A 20,273-nucleotide genomic window follows, 5' to 3' on the forward strand; every position below is an offset into this window, starting at 1 on the left:
ACTATGTTGGGTTCTTAACTCACTGAGCCACAGCTGGGACTCCGGTACTGTAGTACTGTTGAAAAAAATCCATGTCTCTATGGACCTATGCAGTTCAAACCTATATTGTTCATGGGCCAGCTGTATAATGAATTTCAAAGGCTTAAACAGTACATTATCTTTAACAATTATAATGAGTTTTGTATATTGCTAGCAAAATTTTGCCAGTTATGCTCATAGTCAAGATATGGGCAAGTGGCACAAGTGTAAATATATCTATTTTAATTGTTTCCTAGCATGGAAGCAAATCAAATACTGGCACCTTGTGTAAATGGCAAGATTTGCCATGGATTTTTATTAAGAGAAGATTGAAGAATTTATGTCCACTTCCCCACAAACTCAGAGGTTTGCCTGGAAAGTAACTGAAGTGATTTTAAAATAATACAATGGAAAACAGTCTCTGAATATAATTCATGAAAAAGTCCATTTTATATTCCAACTTTATTCACCTTTTCTGAGGAGTCACAACATTAATCTACTGAGGATAACCTAGTTAGTATATTTGAAATTCCATTTATTTTTTCTATCGATATGCATGTATTACACTTGAATATAATACAGAATTTCCAGTGTTGTTTTAAAGGACATAGTTTAAAAAATGAGAGGCATGATCTATAATTTCAAACCTGGGACAAATTCATAATTTCCAAAATAATGTAATTTTCCACTTTGTTCCAAAGAAATTAATGATATTTATCACTAATGCAGAAACTCCAGCACAACTGTTCTTCCTTTCTTTATGAATTCAGGCTGTCTTGAACCATTGCAAAATTCACTCAGAGCCATCTAACTTTATGCATACTTAAAATGGAAAGAGAAAATCACTTCATTCTGTGGACTGTGGGGCAGTATATTTTAGTTCAATGTTAATGGCATACTTTACAAATTTAATTTTTTTAAACAAATTTTACACTTTGAGCCATTCTCTTGAAAAAAAATATTCTGGGTAATGCATTGGTTTCTGAAAGTTGTCACCAACTTACCCTGGAGAGCTTTGGTCTGTCTGACAGCCTCCATCATAGAAAGCAACATATATCTAATTGGCCATGTCAGTGAGTTTTAAAAATACAAAAGATGTCCACACTGTCTCTAACATAATGGAACTTCTAATAGGGCAATTCCTGAAGTATCTTCGTATTAGTCTAAGATGAGTGAAACACAGAAGCCTCTTCCTTTACATTCCTTCAAACTGTACATTTACACAATATTATGATAGGATGGCTATGCAATTTCCATTCTTCTCTCCCTCCACATGGCAAATGAAACAAAACAAAGACAGTATAAAATTATACATTCTGTGAATAACTTAGAAAAAAGGTACATACTTGTTTAAGGCCTTTAAATGTTTATACGATTTTCCTGTACAACTGAAAACCACAAATGTTAAAAGGGCTACAAAAAAAGTGGACAAAAAGTAACCTAAGTAATTGAAGGGGACAACTACAAGCAAATATTTATAAATGTGAGACCAAGGAAAAGAACAATTTACTATACCAACAGACCGAACAAACAAATCAAACAAATAGGTAGGCATTCAAACAGTCATTGGGATCAAGCAAGAGATGGTCTTTTTCAAATGAGATAGAAAGGATGGTTTAAAAAAAAAAAAACTTTAAGAAATCTGAGTAACTTTCAAGCTAAGAAATCAAAACCCACATGCATCCCTGGCAATTTTTTGAAACTGAAGTTTGCCTAAATATTTGACTGCCCACTGCTGATTCTGTGAAGGAAAAGAGTAAAGATAAAAATGAAAGAAAATGTCCAATTAAAAAAAAAAATGACAGGGAGAGTACTCTAGAGGTACCAAGTAGTAGTATATAATGAAAATGGTAATTCAGTTTCTATCTACTACCTATTTAGCTGACAGCTGCAGTAGTGTGTTAGCCTTGGGGAAACATGTCAGCTTGTCTATACATTCTTATATGATTGATGTATTCAGATAACTATTACTTGCCAACAATAATTATTATCAATGGATATATAGTTCCATTCCTTTAACAAAAGCAACTTAAGATGTTAAAACCTGTGGGCTTTCAGAGCTCCAAGATTAGGATACAAATAAAACTGTCTCACTCCACACCATGCCAGAGGAGAAGTTCGCAAAGGAAATGTCACTGAAGCCATGTGCGGTCCTTGCCCGTGAACACAGGACCTGGGAACAGGACTATGACAGAGGCTAGTGCATGTAGGAGAAGTTCAGAAACAAGAAAAGCACTTCTTTGGAGCCAAGAGCTCAAAAGGTTAGTATCTCTAACACCATCCGGAAATGCAAACTCTTCAGACAGCAACTTCAAATTCTTTTTGCAAGTGCAATTATACAAGTTGAACACAGTTCAGATCTGATGAAAGCTTCATAATGTAGAAGTTCATGTCTGACTTTTTAAATGTCTTGTTTCCAAGAAGTTGATTATGAGCCATGAAATCCCCCGGAAATAACAGACTCAAGTGCTTCTTCTGGGCAATATAAAAATCTTCCTTCAAGATCACCTCAGGAGTTATACTTCTACGCAGATGTTCAATGTAGTTGGCCTTGAGGATCACTTGACTTATCCTTGGTTAATGGGTTACCTACAAAAGAAGAAAACAGAATCATTTAAAACTCTATACAACCGAGTATTAAAAACAGGTAACTCCCAATGCTAGTATTTGCTATATCAAATACATTATTGAATTTCAAAGGACTGCCATATTCAAGTATTTTTTACCTTATTAAAATATACCATTTTTTCTCTATCATTTCATATTACTTTTAGAGCCACTTGTACAATTATCTAAATGACTCCAACTATGACCAAGAAGATCTTAACTGGTGATGCTACCCCTTTTCAGACCCAAAGAATGATGCTGGAACCCCTGTTTTTTGCACAGCCTTGGTGGATGTAACCCAGAGATCATACACATCATGCCAGAAGTCAGTGAAGAAAGACTGTTGTTTGCAGGAATATAATCAGGCCACATCTTCAAGAATGCCCTGGGGAAATGGCTTCATAAAATCCATTCTTGAGATAATTAAAAAGTTGAGTGTTTGTTTGACTCAACTGTATTCCAAAGGACAAAAAATATTTGTGGAGAAAAACAATTAAGGGTAGTACAATGTTATACCAGATTTTAAGGGTGCCCCAAGTTTCTCATAAATTGATTAGAGCAGTATTATTAACAGTACTATTAATATTATTGAGACAGATTCACACTGCATTTTCATACCTCAAATGTATATAGGAAAAAAGAATAATAGAGAACTATAATACCTGATACATAGATATATTTCCATATGTGTGTGGAGGAAAGATAATTAGACACAGAGATTTCTGCTGTATTCATGAACTTCTAGTTATACTCTTAGAGTTGCCTAATAGTTCTTTTCCAGCAATGGTTATAACAAAAAGTGAATATTTAAAAACTATTGTGAATAATTTGGTTTTATTTTATCAGATGACATAGTTATCCTTTCATGAAACATTTGCCAAAAGACAGGGTTTTTTTGTTTGTTGGATCAACCATGAAAAAGAGAAATATGAAACAAGATAATAAAGCAGCCATAGACTTTGCTCTTCCATGGCTGGTCTCAAATTATACTACCAAAGGAAGATGTAAGATTCAAGCACATGTGTTCTGCATGGAGGCAACCAATTTATATGTATCTCTTTGGTCAGCTCTCATTCCCAGAGAAGGAGCCTCTGCCTGCATATTTGAAGCTTCTTACTCCTATGTAACAATGGAAGGGACTGGACTGAGGATGGAAAGATATAAGCACATGAAGGGCCCGCCAACGTCTAGAGACTCTGGGACAGGGGATGTCTTAGACAGGACTGTGATTTTATTGTCTGCTATTCAGTGGTCCTTTTACATCAATTCTTTGAAGGATGCCCAGCCTGGGAGTCAGTGTAAGAAGAATATGGGAAGGAAATGAGAACATTTCTATGGACGTTTTGTCACTAACAGAGATGCTGATCATTGTGGGAAATATAGAAATTTAATTTTTATGAGAAACTTACTTGACAAACACTGATTTAACACAATCTTTGATTTCACTGGCTGAGAAAATGCACCTGCCCTTTCTGAAAATTCTCTTCTTAGTAGGAATAATTCCAAAGTGTAATATGAGGACTAGTGCTTGAAATAACAGGAAAAAAACAGAGGCAGAGAAAAAATGGTTTAGCCTCAAGGAAAGACTGAGCACAGGCCACTGGAGGGTCACACTGCAAGGGCTCCACGAAAGGAGTGACATGTCCTCTTGAGCCATTGCAAGCCCAGGTTCTACACAATCTATTGGGTATGGCGGATGCATTCTTACATCTTCACTCCAAGGTCAGTAAGGATTTCTCCACTTCTCCTGCTGCTTTGTATAAAGCTGCTTCATATATAGCTGATTTTCTCAGCTATGTAAAGCTTTAATTTCACATAATTTTAACAACAGATATTAAATTGACAGTAAATACCAAAGGCTTTTAAACCTAGTATACATTTTTTCTTCCAACTTGATAGAGAAAACATAAGTATACACATAAACACATACCACTATATACAATCCATATCCTCAAGAATATCATAAATGTACATTTTTATTATGCTGTGTTTCTGTCACCTAAAATAATTGCTAGAAAACCAAACTTTAAACATGACTAAAAGAAGTGACTAAACAAGCATGAATTGAAACATAATTAAAGCTTTTCCTTATTTTCCAATTTTATGCAATATTACCTCGTTTCCTATTGATTAATTCTAAAAAATATCCACATTTTATAAGATGAGGAGTAATGGACAATTTGTTTTAGGTTTTACTTTTGTAAATTATTTGATTTTGACAAGAGGGCTGTTGTAGTGTGGCATATAGAATTCCGGATTTAGGTCACTGTAGCAATAATACTAATGACACTGGCTGTGTCATCCAACCTCTGGCTCCTCCACTTTCCCATGTGTAAAATGGGGATAATCCTGTTAGCCTTACAGTGTTGCTGTTAGTACTGAATATTGTATTTATGAAAACCTAGCTTTGCTAACTCAGAAGTACTATAAAAATAAAAGTTTTAGAATGGGGATCAGTTTTTTTTTTTTAATGCATAAATCTTTAACGAGAACCACTAAAAGTAGAATAAGAGGATCCCACTAACAGGGATTCAGTAGAGAACTATATTAAGGAATTCGACAAAGGCTAAGTCATAACTGGCTCTTTTCAATGTCGTATAAACATGAACATACATCAGCACCTTCCTTGACAACTTTCAGATTAGTACCAAATGACATGGCAAAGCCAAAGACTTAAAAATACTTAGAAGATAAAAGAAGGTAATTTTGAATACAAGCAGATTATCACCATTTTTAATCACCTAATATACAAGATCTAAATAACATTTTAAAATAAAATGGTCTAAAATTGAACACAGAAAAAAAACCTTTTATTACGATTTATATTGCTCATTAAGTCTGAGTGACTTATGTTTAAATTCGGTCATGCTAACTGGGGCGGGGGGGAAACAATTGCCATTTTATACTTTATAGACAATAACCTGGAATTTCCTCATACAAAAAGTGTTGCAATGATGGAGTTCCCGTCGTAGAGCAGTGGTTAACAAATCCGACTAGGAACCATGAGGTTGCGGGTTCGATCCCTGACCTTGCTCAGTGGGTTAAGGATCCGGTGTTGCCATGAGCTGTGGTGTAGGTCACAGACATGGCTTGGATCCCATGTTGCTGTGGCTCTGGCATCAGCTGGCAGCTACAGCTCAGATTCGACCTCTAGCCTGGGAACCTCCATATGCCGCAGGAGCGGCCCTAGAAAAGGCAAAAAGATGGGAAAAAAAAAAAAAAAAGTGTTGCAATGCTATTTTATCCAATTCAACATTTAAAATTTTGCTTTCATTTAAAAGTAAGTTTTTAATAGACAAAATCAAGTATCACCTTACTTTTAGAACTTAAATATTATTCTTTCACTGGAATTCTATCTTTTGGAGGAGGCCAACTTATACAAGGAGGCTTTTCAGCAAGTTTTCTGACTAAAAGCTGGAGGTTGCAATAAAACCAATTTTACAGGCTAGGAAATAGTGTTTGCTACCGTGAGTTCAATGTCTTCTGGTTCTTAGGGCCATAGATATAAAATACTGCACGAGGGAGAGAAATAGTCCTACGATCATTATGGTTATGACTTGAGCTTCATACGCTATAATCACTATCTCAGTAAAGTTGCCTTTCCAAAGGCAGTATTTTACACAGCTGTTGTTTTTCATGCAAATTTTATGTGTGTGTGCTTCACACTACCCAGTTTGGTGAGACTACTTGGCTGCTGAACACATGCAATGGTAATTATTATGATTATTGTTATTATTTCTAGTCACAAGCACAAAGCCATGTTGGTAATGAGCCACCAGGAAGAAGAAGCTAACCTGTTAACATTGAATAATTTAAGAAGCACTAATTCTTTAGGAGTAGAGCATCAACTTATTTATCCCAGTACAACAAATCTATTATAGGGCCCTGATTAGATTTCTCAGTAATTTTTATGCTATAAATCATGTCTTTTAAGTCCATTTACTGGTTTAAATTGAGAAAATAGGAGTTCCCATCATGGCTCAGCAGAAACAAATCTGACTAGTATCCATGAGGATGCAAGTTCGATCCCTGGCCTTGCACAGTGGGTTAAGGATCTGGCATTGCCATGAGCTGTGGTTTAGGTCACAGATGCAGCTCGGATCCCACATTGCTGTGGCTATAGCATAGGCCAGCAGCTACAGCTCTGATTCGACCCCTATCCTGTGAACCTCCATATGCTGCAGGTGTGGCACTAAAAAGACAGAAAACATAAATAAATAAATAAATAAATAAATAAAATAAAACTAGGTAAATGGCATATATGATACTAAATTTGAAATTAAGTGAAGTCAACTATTTTTATACTTTTTTTCATTTTGTATTTTCAGCATTAAGTTAAATCCTCTATTTTCAAGGTAAGATAAATTAGAAAGGATAAAAAAGGAAAGAGATTTAAGAATTTCTTTTGTTCTCAAATGTGAAAGATGCTTTTACAAGTTTCTTAAAATCACTATATTTGTGGCGTCTACAGTTCCTTTTCCACTTGTCCAAGTCATGGTTATAGGTGGGAGACGACACACCATGGTAAGAGGCACAATGACAAATAACACGGGCTCTGTACACAGACTGCCTGGGTTCAAATCTCTGCCTTATCACTGTCTAACATGTGGGGTTGAATAAATTCTTTAAACTCCCTGAGCCTTCATCTCCCCATGTGAAATATGAAAAACATACTATCAGCCCTCATACATTTGCAGTTGTTATCAGATAATCCCTGCCAAGTGTCTGTCCAGGTAAATGCTTATAAATATCAACAGGTGGTCATAGTAGTAATTCCCAAACAAGACACACAAGGTGATACATAGGGTACCTACAGGAGGGGGCATTACTTTTTGTTTTCCACAAATATGGATTTAATGAATTTCCTGTGTCTTATAGTAACTGATCTTAAAATTACTCATGTCATATATGCTTATTCATCATAAACGTAATATATCAAGAAAGGAGCACTATTGTTGTGGCTGGCTTTGGGAGGGAGAGACTGAGTTTTCAGATAAGGTGAGAGTATGCAGTGGTTAAAAAGCATGCCCTTTGGAGCCAGGGTGTCTAGGTTCTGCATTTAGTTCTGCTGACAACTCAGCATGTGAGCGTGAGTAAAAGAGCTATACTATTAGTACCTCCATCACAGGGTTGTATAAGTTGAGGAAAATAAGTTACTTGCTCAAGTGCTTGACACTTAGATTCTTAGGCACATTATAAGCATCACGTAAGTGGTAACTTATGATTCAGATATGGGTATATTTCCAGGCACCCGAATGCATTGAATTCCTAGTTTTTGCCCTCAATTATTTCTGAACATAAGATACTAGTCTTTACAGGCACAAAATTCCATTCTTTGTCTTTCTGATGGACCAGCTGCTATCAGACTCTGCAGGCAGGAAAAATATTTAGGAAATCAGTACTGCACTTTAACCATCTAGGTTTAAAAATAAATGTGGTATAATCACGCAAAACAAAATGCAGACTTGTGGAGTTCCCGTCGTGGCTCCAGTGGTTAACACATCCGACTAGGAACCATGAGGTTGCGGGTTTGATCCCTGGCCTTGCTCAGTGGGTTAACGATCCGGCGTTGCCTTGAGCTGTGGTGTAGGCCGTAGACAAGGCTCGGATAGGCCAGCGGCTACAGCTTCGATTAGACTTAGACCCCTAGCCAGGGAACCTCCATATGCCATGGGTGTGGCCCTAGAAAAGACCAAAAAAAAAAAAAAAAAAAAAAAAAAGACAAAATGCAGACTTGTAAATTTCCTTATTCATTATTGATGGTTCCTCTGATGCATTTCTTTGGATTCCATCCCATATCCCAGAATTTTTATTCTCAGTTGTTCACTTTGCCAGTCTACATAAATTTGTGAAATCGCTACCAAATCTGTACAACATGAATGTGAATCTTATCATATGAGCTTAATTTACAAAATATTCTTGTTTTTCCAGTGTGGTCATCAAAATCTTGTTAGAAGGACTATTGAACGATATTTCTATTTCTTTGAATATAAAATGAGTCACATATACACAATAATAGAAGAAACAATGTTGGAATTCCCTTGTGGCACTGTGGATTAAGGATCTGGCATTGTCACTGCAGTGGCTCAGGCCCAGTCTCTGGCCTGGGAATGTTCACATTCTGCAGGTGTGGCCAAAAAAAAAAAAAAAAAAAAAAAAAGAGAGAGGGAGAGACAATGCATTATGGACAAGTCAGTTTCATTTTTAAAAATGTTAAATTTTCACTAAAATGCCCATGTTATTAGAGCAACATTTATCTTTGGACTGACGTTCTTTAAACAATTGGAAGTCAAGGAATATGTGACAGCAATTCTGAAAGGATGCAGCAAGTTTAAATGCAGTACAGGTCCGAGTTTTACAATACAGTTATTTAATAACCTCATAGGTAGACAGGCACCATTTCAAACTAACATTCTAGTAAATAAATTTAACTTATTCAATATAGGTAAAAGGAACATTAGAATACCTTCACAATCCTAAATGCTTATTTGAATGAGCTATCCTTGCTTGGAATATAATTGCTGCTTCACTGCAAATGTATTTTTTTAATGTAGCTCTTACAAGTATGTGAATTAAGCTCTTGCTTCACTTTTGTGTACTAAATGTGCAATTAAAACATCATTATTCTCAGTAGCAAGTTTTCTCATTTAAGCTGGAGAAAAGCTGCCCCTGAGTTGGTTATAACTGTACATAAATGCAATTGTCCTTTCTTAAAGCACCTTATGCAATGAAGTATTACGAAATGAAAGATTACTGTTGGTCCAAAATACCATTTAAGAGCAAGCTGACCAGGCAGCTTTTGAGTATAGATGACGGAATATGAGGCAGTGACGTATGAATAACTTTCATAAACACACACACCTATATAAAAAAATTATGCCTATATTTTATTCTCATGGTGATAGAGGCATCCCCATAAGCCCTGAAAACTGTTGTATTTTCATACCACAGTTTAATTTTCCTTCCTAAGCATGGCTGGTGCTATGAATTGGCCTCAACATTTAATATCTGGGGCTCTAAAGTCTGTTTAACTCTTCAGCAAGGGTCAACATTTCCTAAGTGACCTTGTTGTGGGTTTTATGAATTCTCAAAAAATTTAACAGCCTTGGGGGATTGGAGAGTAGTTATTTCGAACAACAGAGCATTCCTGTAGTTAACTGATTAGTGTATCTCAGGGTGGGTTCCTGGTGTGGAAGAAGAAAATGGTATATAGTCTTCCTAGATTTCTGAAGAAAACCAGGGCACCTGACTGAGAAGAGGTAACCTTATTCTGAGAAGAGTTTTAACAGTGTTAATACCTTCTGGTTTCAGAATTTTGGACAAGCACTTAAAAACTTCTGACTCTACAAGGTTCATACCTACCAAACAAGTTGGCTGGACTCACTGAGTTTCTAATTCTCCTCTGTCCCCAAACTACTGTGACTTAATGACTAATTGCAAATGGGATAAAGCCTTATCCTAACTACCTAAGTTTACTGGTGATATAACCACTGTGTAGACTTCCTTTCTAAAAAGTCTATATTAGAATGCAAAGCTGGAGAGATTTATCACCCAAATATAACATCTGTCAGTGGCTTTCAGCTTCCTGTGCTGTGCAAACGAAGATCTTGACTAGAAATGAATCTTTGGAACAGATGGACCCACACCATTTCTTGAAATTTTGAAAGCTGTACAGTAGGCCTGCAGTGAACTCTTCTACATGACTCAGAGGAGCAGATGACTGGTAGTGTTGTCATTTATGCACAATCATCCACTCAGAGGCTGATCAACTGATTCTTTCCAGATAGCATTCATGGTTAGCCAAACAAAACATTCCCTGATTTCTCTTTGGGTAGTTAATAAATGCCTTTGGGACATTAGGAACATATAAATAGACTTTCTTCCTCCCGACCCTCCACCATACACACTTTCCATTCACTCCAGGTGGAAAATGACACACACACACAATTAGATAATTTTGAAAGACAACAGCATAATGGGATTACATTGTTTAAGTTTTATGATGATTTCCTAAAGTTCTTAACCATTATTTTGAATGCTTTGGGGAAATCTGAATCAATGCTTAAAGATGATATTTCACGGACCAGCAGAGTTCACACATTTTTAGAGACAGTTGCGATTTGGAACTCAATTGGAAGGCATTTTTACCTGCTAAATTTAATAGTAGGTTCATTTTTTTAGACTTACCTCTCATTTGTAAAGTAGTAATTTGAATTGATCGTTTCTATCCAATTTCTGTCATAAAACCTTACTTTAAAAGTTTATATCTGCCCAAGTATCACAGTCAAGAATTTCAGCCTCAGTACATATGAGGGCTGATAGAAGGAAGCAATAAAAATTGTGCTTAAAAGGTGAGTTTAAAATAAGTGGAGTTTGGGGAGAAGGGTTGAAACTGAAGAAATCTGTCCTGGTAGCATAGAAATTACTCAGCAACATTGTCTCTCAGCTTCCTGGCTGGTTTGAGTTATGGCTTTCAACTTTCCTTGAGATACTTGTGCAAATAAATATGTTGCTGTCATGTTGAAAAGAACCTGATGTTACCTGTGGAAAGATAAGGCTACTACTATTCCTGAAGTACACACGCTCTCTCCTTTCCATCCCAATCTCTGTCATAAAATTAAGTTTAGAGATGCCCATTCCATATATGGTATCTATATAGAAAAAAATCTCCTTAAATTAAAAAAACTAGAATCCATTTTCTGAAGGTTAATATGTTGGGGGCTTTTGCTTTTTTCCCCCATTTCTCGGATAGATTTCTCCTCTTTTAAAAGAAGTAGTCACAATTCAGGAGTCTTTAATCCTCAAAGTTGGTCAAAATATGAATCTTTACATCCAGTCCATTCTAATTACTTAGACATAGCTTATACAATTATGGGGCAATTTAAGTATAGAAAAAAATGAACCTTCATTTCGTTTATGGAGATTAAGTGACAATTTGCTGGCTCAGTGCTTTTCATGTTAATTTCCAAATTAATAGTCAGATTGAACACAGACAGGTCCACTAATACACTCAGGGTTTTGTATTATCAATTTTCTATTCTGGGAAAAACAATATGTTAGCTTGAGGGTCACTGTAGGAAGCAATATTTGGTTCATCAGTGATGACATACTGGTTATTTGTGACCAGTGGGTAACCTCATATCAAAGAATGATGGCCCCTACCTTTTTATGAAAAATAATTCAGTGCCTTCTTAGCTGACCACTGAGCAGTTCTTTACCTTCTGATTCCTAAAACTGCACCAAGTTCATCTTTGCCTCTGAAACTGGGGGCACCCCAGATGGTAATGGTAACTAAGAGAAAGAGTAGGTTACAGTTAATTCTGTAACACTATGTATACACCTGCTGCTGTGAGAAATAAACCAAGATGAGGGCTCATTTCTGAAGTTGTTTGAAATCTTTACTCCTCAATGAAACTTCTGTCCCTTCCTTAGAATGCAACCAACACTAGGATTCACCACACTAGTGGCCCCAACATGGAGCTAGAATTGTTTTGAGTGTGGAAATATCAAAAACTGTCATCTGGCACAGCAGAAACCTCTTTCTACTTCTCCATTCGAACTTGAAGAGTTTTACAAGTTTGCCTAAGGAACAAACACATGTCAGGTACTCCACTGTTCAACAGATTCTTACAGGAAGCAAACCTGGCAGAAAGGGAATATTTTAACAAGCATAAAGGGACAGCAGGATAATAACTTCCTTCACCTCCATGAAATTCCACAGTGGGGATAGTTTTGCATCTCTCCTGGAGGATTATAAACTCTTAGAACCATTTTTTGTTTGTTTGTTTGTTTGAGAAACACATACCCATAAATGGGAAAGAAACAGCTTTTATAAGAAATTGATAAAAGAATAGTAAGCATTTCTCATGAATATTTTGGGAAGGATTCTGCACAAATGTAAGAAGAGAGTTCACTTAATATCAAGGAAGAGAGAACATAAAAATCAATAGACAACTATTTTAACATAAAAGGGTAAAAGAATTGTAGAAAATTACCATGTAGTAATATTCAATTAGAATGCAAAGATTTAATATTTGCAGTCTTAACCATTCCTAGACTTGCCTGAATGGATATTTGTAATTTATGGATAAATTAATTTGTAATTGTAATCTATGGATATTTGTAATTTTCTAAAGCTGAACTTGAATCATATACACTTTAATGCTGACAAATGAGGCTAAGCTATTTAACCAATGTGTGGATCTAAACACGCATGAGCATTTACTTGTCAAGCCAGCTTTGTTACTCTCTGCTCATCAACTGTGTAATCCTAACAGTCTGAATGGGATTCATGATGTTTTTTGGTCATAATTTATAACATTTTATAGACTTTTAAAAGCTTTCTTTATAATCTGTCTTCCCCAAAGTACTCCAAAGACATAAAACTATGTAGTAAATATTTGAATAATATTTGAGAGTATAAGATGAATAACAATAATGTATAATAAATCATAGGAAAGAATTCCTAATACTTAGGATCAGATAACAGGGTTTTGATAAGATAAAAGTAAAGTAAAACATTTCCTACATAAATGTGAGACGTAAAGATAGTTAAAATCAATATGAGAAAAAGGCTAATCATGTCATAATACAAAAAGAAACTTCCAAATTTTGGAAAAAAACTGGAGTCTTTGAGCAACAAGAACAGACCCCTTTCTCCCCATCATTTGCTAATCTTGGCCTCTCCCTACCTCACCAGAAAATGTGAGACTAAAATTGTTGGAGGAAGAGCAGAATTTTTATTTGACATTATCCGTATATAGTAGGGCCAATACACCCATGAAGTGGGTCAGGGTCATGACTCGCCATGGTCACATGTGAATGAAGACAAAGGGAGCAGCTGGAGAAAACTTAGAGGGGGTTCATCTTTTAGAAAAAGCAAGTAATAGATGGAGAAATACAACACTTAACATTTCCAGGCCTCCATTTTCTTCACATCGTTCAAAAACATGGAAAGCCTTTCAGGAATGTCCTTTAATTTCATTTCTCCCCATTGAATATTTTTAACAGTGATAGCCATTTTCTCTAGACATTTTATTTCTGATAAATTTCTAGACCCTGGTCATCTTTTTAATCAGCTCCCTACTCTTTGTCTCCTGTTGCTTTCTTAATCGAGGCCTTTATTCCATCTGGTTTGTAATAAATTGAAATAACCTCTTAATCTGTCTCCCTGATTAGTCTTGTCCCTTGCCCATTCCTCCTCCTCTTTGCCACCATCATCCTGAAAAGAAAAACCTATGCAAATGTCCTATCATAGAAGGAAATCTAAATTCTTGCTGGTAATATAGGAGGTCCTTGATAATTAGACCTCAACCCACCTGTCACATCTCCCAACCTCCCATTTCCCTCAGAGATGCATACGTTCAATGCCAGTCACACCTCTTTAACACTCCTGGCTAGGACTTGATAGGTCCATTTGTATCTCCTTGTCTTTGTGTATATTTTACCTCGGCCTGAAACACTCTTCTTTCAAACCACAGAACAAATGTTACTACTTCATAAATGTTAAGCCTTTTTGATTCGCCCAGTCATCCCTTTGTCCATACTTCTAAGATATATCACATTATAATTATTTATTAACCTGTTTGTTTCTCCCACCAAACTATGATATATTGGAAAAGAAATATTACTGTACATTTTGCTTCCTCAGTGCTAAGCAGCATTCCAGGTACATAAGTGATGCCTAATATTTATTAAATGAAAGACTGAAATGATGGGGATGAGTGGGTGGATGGATAAATAAATTACTATATGAATATATGGGGAATGTGATAAGTAATTTCAGAAGAGGGAAAACTAGAGGTCCTATTTGGATTCACCATGAAGAGCAAGGGAAATGATTAAGTGACCCAAAAGTTCAGTTTTCTCCATTTAAAAAAAAATTTAGGATTAGTCCCATGATTCTGTAGTTTCAGAATTTGAAATTACAGATATGCTAGGGTCCTGACATCAGCTTCACATTTGCATCTTGGATATTTAAATTTATTCTCATTTGGAAAAAGTCTGATTTTTAAAATGAAATTAATTCAGGAAAATAATAATGCAAGCAGATAATAGCAATCTGTGATGCTTTAATTGGTATTAGACTAACCACATGGGATGTGGAAAATGTCCAAATAGATACATCAAGGTTGATTCTCGCATATTCATTACAGTTAATATTTCAGTTAAAAATTATCCTAATTAAACACACACACACACACACACACACACCTCTCTCTCTTCAGTAATTTCCATACTACTGTTTGACACTGTGAGGAAAATTTTCTCAAGAAATATGCTGTGGTGTCAATTACCCTATACCTAAGAATTACATGTTCACTTGATATCAGGTATGGCAAGTGAACTATCATTAGATTTCCTATAATGGAACAAGGTAGATAGATACCATGATGAGTGACTCCCTGTAAGATCAATAGTGTGCATGCAATCTCCCCACCCCCTCTCTTTCTCATATGGCTATATACACACTTTATTAATTATCAGCCTCTATGTTTAAGTTCAATGTGCCTGACCCCTCCCATCGTCACTTTTTTTTTTTCCCAAATAAAGAAGCTAGCATTTTGAAAGGCAAAGAGAAGTAAATTTTTGCTTAGCAAAATGCAGCAGCTTACATTTTCTGGTCTAGACTCTAATGCCAAAGATAGCTGGTCCTTCTGCTCGTCAGGGCAATGTGGAACCCTCTTCACCTTTCCTTTGCTTTGCTTCCACCTCTCAGGTCATAACTGCTGGCATCAGTTGCCAGCTGAGTGCACATCCATTTTTCTCTTTTAATTCTCACGATTGTTCTGTGAGATTTGTCCCCTTTTACTATTTATCATTACTAGTCCTTGTTGCTAATTAGTATTATCCCCAGTTTGTAGTTGAAGAAACTGAAGCTCAGATGACTTACAAATGAAGTTTGTCAAGAGCATATAAATTAATCCCAAATTTCTAATTTAACATATCATATACATACTACTATATATAAAATAGTTCATCCACAAGGACCTACTGTACAGTGCAGGGATCTCTACTCAATATTCTGTAGTAACATATTAGGGAAAAGCATCTGAAAAAGAGTGGATATATGTATATGTATAACTGAATCATTTTCCAGTACACTTGAAACTTAACATTGTAAATCAACTATACTACAATACAGAATAAAAATTAAATTAAAAGATGCATATAAGCAGTAAGTGATAGTCCCTTGTGGGACTTCAAACCTAGTAAAACAGGCCCTGTATATCTGGTTCTTCCATTCATTTATTTGACTTAAATTTATTGTCCTCGAGGCATTGTCCTTGGTGTGAAAAAGAAACCACTGTCCTGTGAAACTGACACTCTACAGAGCCAGACAAACAATAGATATGATAAGTACAATTTTAAATCATGTTAGGTCATGCCAAGAGAAAAAGTCAAGGGAAAGAAAGGACTTTTTTGAGGGGTATACAATTTCAATTCGCATGGATAGGGAAGACTTCCTAGAAAGTGAGACTTCAGTAAAAACCTACAGAGATAAGAGAGCCAATCAAGCTGACAGCGGGGGGAAGAGCATTTCAGGCAGAGGGAAGAGCATGTGCAAATCACCTGAGACAAGAAAAAAAGTAAGAGGGGCAGGGTGGTGGGATGGAGTAAACAGGGAGAAGAGTGGAAGTAGATGAGGTCATAGGTGTGTGTTCATTCATTTGTTTATGTCTTTGTTTATTCAATAAGTGTTATGTTTGCTCCTATGTTACTTAGGATAGACTGTGTGCAAACACAAAGTCCTTGTTCTCGTGGGAACAGGCAAAAAGAACCACCTTAAAGTTATAGAAACACACATGCCTTCATACCCTCCTCCCTCCAAAAGCCTCATTCCTGGAAATTAGAAGTGGTGAGAGCCTAAATGGATATCTGAAAACGACCACCATGACTTCCTTCTTTTTATAAGCTCTGAAAGCTACTGTTCTTTCTGTTTAGATGGTGAAGGCTTGCAAAATTTTAAAGGAGAGGGTAGTGAGCGAGTGTGTCATGTAAGGGAAGCAGCAGAAGTTTTTCTCCTGGCAAATGTTTTCCAATGATGGGTAACAATTCCTAAATGCATGGCTTATATAAGGTTAGATTCCAGCTAAATGGAGACATCCCCTAGTTCAGAAAACCAGTCTAGAATAAGCTATTCATCCTTCCACTGCAGCATTTAGCTTTGAATAGAAGAAAAGCTTTGAAGGGATGCCCTCTTCCCAAACCATTCAGCTGTTAGAGAGAAATGTGAAGTTGGTCAGTCATGAGAAAAAAAATACTTTGTCTCCACTTTTAGATGATTCTGAAAGGAAAAGATGGAGAAGCACCTAAACTAGTATGTGAGGCACGGGGATAAGAATATCTTACTTGCTACCCCATCCATGGCAAACTGGTTTGAAATGGGTACCAGAGAGAAAACCAGCAATCATTTGGTCTAGTTAGACTTTTCCCATTCCAATGTTTATTTTCATAACTTAAAGCCTAGATTGCCTAGCTTTCATCCCAGCTCCATTGCTTATAATCTATGTAACTTTGGGTAACCTCTTCATTTCTCACTTTCCTCATGTGTAAAATCAAGATAATAATCAAGCCTATGTCATGGGGTGGTTGTGAAGATTAAGTGAACTAATATGTAAGTGCTTATAATACTGCTTGACAATAGTGGAACATACTGTTGTTTTTACTAGTTCTAGGGAAAATGGAAGTAGCATGAAAGCACTAATGTAAGCAGAAAGGCAAGTATCATGTTGTTTCTCCATGAGGAATTAAACCTTTTATCATCAGGAAATGTCCTTCCTTAGCAATAACTTTTGCTGCAAATTCTTTAGTACTAATATTATTACAACAGCTTTCTTTAGGTTAATGTTTACATAGTGTATCTTTTCCATTTAAAAATTTTTTCAGTTTATCTGTAGAGTTCAGTGGCACCTTTGTTAAATAGTATCCACTTGTGTTTTGATTTTTTGATCCAGACTGACAATCTTTGTATTTGCCTTGATTGAGTCATTTAGTCCATGTGATAAATTTGGGTTAATTGCTACCAAGTACTCGCTATTTACTCAACTTGTTCTAGATTACTTTTCCCTGTCCTTTTTTTTTTTTTTTTTTTTTTTTTTTTTTTTTTTTTTTTTTTTTGCCATCTTTTGTACTCAACACTTAGTTACCTCCATGGGTTTAGTAACTCCCCAAACTGGACTAGATAATATCTCTTGGTCTTTATCTTCCCATATATTCTGGACAGGCAGCTCTTCATTTTCTTGCGGCTTTTCAGTGCCTCAAAATAAACCCACTTATGCTTTAATAAACTGTTTGATCCTCTTTTGGGGTAATGGGAAAAGAAGGGGATACTTTCACCATATTACTAAATGCCCATTACTAAAAGTGAATGTGGGCTCAGTTTTGATCATGATCTTGGCACTGAGTAGTCATCTAATTACGTAACACTTGAAATTTATTTTTGGCATTTATTCACATTGTACCTCTGCATTATAATCATGTGCAGACTGAGTCTTCTCCCTACACTGACTTTCCTCTAATGCTGAAAACAGAAATTAATAGATAGTTGCTTACACTCAGGGTGACTATATTTTCCAGCCTGTCCTGGATAGTCCTGATTTGCACCGGTTGTCCTGACATTCTTTTGGGTCTATCCTGGAAATATGTCCTAATATGGACAATATATTATTATCTACATAGAGTAATTACCATTATCATGGAAATTTGAATTTTAGTAAATTACTCCTGAATATTGAAATCTTCAAGCTATAAATAAGTTACTCTCTGATACAAAAATATCAGCCACTGAGATAAGTAAAAAAGGATCATACTTTGACACACACAACACTTTCTGAAACCCATGAAATTACATCAAAATTCTAATAAATTTTTAAGGCTGGCCCAGAAGAAGAGTTCTTCTGTACTAACTTCTTAAACTTTTCCATCATAAAGATGAGACACAGAGGTTGTAATGTAAAAAATTGACTATTATTAGCTAAATTATAACTATATTATCAGTTGGTATTATAATCCAAGGTCATGAACTCAGAATCAAATTAAAGCTGTGGCATATATTAGTACCTTTAAAATAAAAGATTTATTATAATAAAAAGGCAAACAGGCTTCTTATAAAATCTAGATCTATTTTAAAACACTAATATTCTCTTAAATATAGGGTTCATTTACTGAATTTTTTTTTGGTTATTTCTATTAGTTTATAATTAAAGATTCTATTACAGTGGAATTCCCCAATTTTGCCTACAATTGAAAAATGACAATTGTCTATGCAGTTCAATTTCCCCTAATTTAAAAAAATTTTCTTTACCATGAATAATTAAGTCAGCTACTGATGAAGGAGAAAATAATGAATTTAGGATTTTCAGAGGATCAGGCAGAGAGTAATTATAAGCAATGGTTACGAGCATGGGGTTAAGAACATCAACCAGCCATGGGCTTATACTGAGTTAACTCTTTGTTAGCTGTGTGGCCCTGTTATTTCACTACAAAAAACCCTTGGGTTTTCTTTCCCATACATGAAGATAATCCCTTTCTCACCACAGGACTGTGAAGGTTAAATACAATAATGGCTGTAGTGATAATACAATAAATCCTAACAAACACTTCCAATCAGTACTGTGAAATAAATATTTTCAAAAACCTAAGGTTAGGTGCTTAAGACTATTCTGACTATTGTTATAGAATATAAACCCTAATTATATAATGAGGCAATAACTATTAATGTATTTCTGGTTCTTTGACTTATGATTGTCCTTTCCCCTGTTATGTATTTCCTGTGCCAAGTGTGCTTTATTTTCAAAGGTTATGCTATAGTCAGGATACATTATAAAGAAGGTATATTGTGTACATAAGACCTAACACACTCTTTTACTTCCTAAAACTACATATAATACATTTTGTTTGACATGTACTAGGGTTAAAAAAAAGTCACTTAGGTTTAGTTTGTTATACTGCAAATAAGAATTATTGGCCTCTGCTAATTGCAGAATATCTATAAACACTTTCAGCATGAGTTTCTCTGTGATATATATCACATTTTCTTTATCCATTCATCCAGCTATGGACATGATGGATATTTAGGTTGTTTCCAAATCTTGGCTGTTGCCAAACAGCTTACTGCCTATGTTTTCTTCTAGAAGTTTTAAGATTTAGGTCTTACATTCAGGTCTTTCTTTAATCCATTTTGAGTTAGTTAATTTTTGTGTAAGGTGTAAGACAGTGGTTGTTTCATTTTTTGCATGTGACTATACAATTTTCCTACCACTATTTATTGAAGAGATCATCCTTCTCCCATTGTATATTTTAGCTCCTTTGTTGTAAATTAATTGACCATAGATGCATGAGTTCATTTCTGGCCTTCCATTCTGTCCCATTTATCTATGCTTTATGTTTTTATGCCAACACCATACTGTTTTGATTACTATAATTTTTTGATACAGTTTGAAATCAGAAAGTATATCTCCACGTTTGTTCTTTTTTCTCAGGATTGCTTTATTTGAGTCTTCTGTTTTGATTCCATACAAATTTTAGAATTATTTGTTTTATTTATGTGAAAAATACCATTAGAATTTTGATAGGGATTGCACTGAATCTGTAGATTGTTTTGGGTAGTATAGACATTTTAACAATAATTCTTCCAAATCATTAGC

At 35.4% G+C, this 20,273-nt stretch overlaps 1 protein-coding gene across 3 annotated transcripts in view; it reads right to left on the bottom strand.

Annotated features, from left to right (window-relative positions):
• The window catches only part of FAM19A2 (family with sequence similarity 19 member A2, C-C motif chemokine like), a 501,549-nt gene continuing 481,720 nt past the window's right edge, over positions 445 to 20,273 (bottom strand). For all 3 annotated transcript variants that reach the window (XM_021091913.1, XM_021091914.1, XM_021091915.1), the window contains one exon: positions 445 to 2,607. In XM_021091913.1, coding sequence (XP_020947572.1) covers positions 2,596 to 2,607 — 12 coding nt within the window. In that variant the 3' untranslated portion in view covers positions 445 to 2,595. The remainder of the gene's footprint in view (positions 2,608 to 20,273) is intronic.

Source organism: Sus scrofa, chromosome 5 (assembly GCF_000003025.6).
Source record: "Sus scrofa isolate TJ Tabasco breed Duroc chromosome 5, Sscrofa11.1, whole genome shotgun sequence".
NCBI classification, from domain to species: Eukaryota; Metazoa; Chordata; class Mammalia; order Artiodactyla; family Suidae; genus Sus; species Sus scrofa.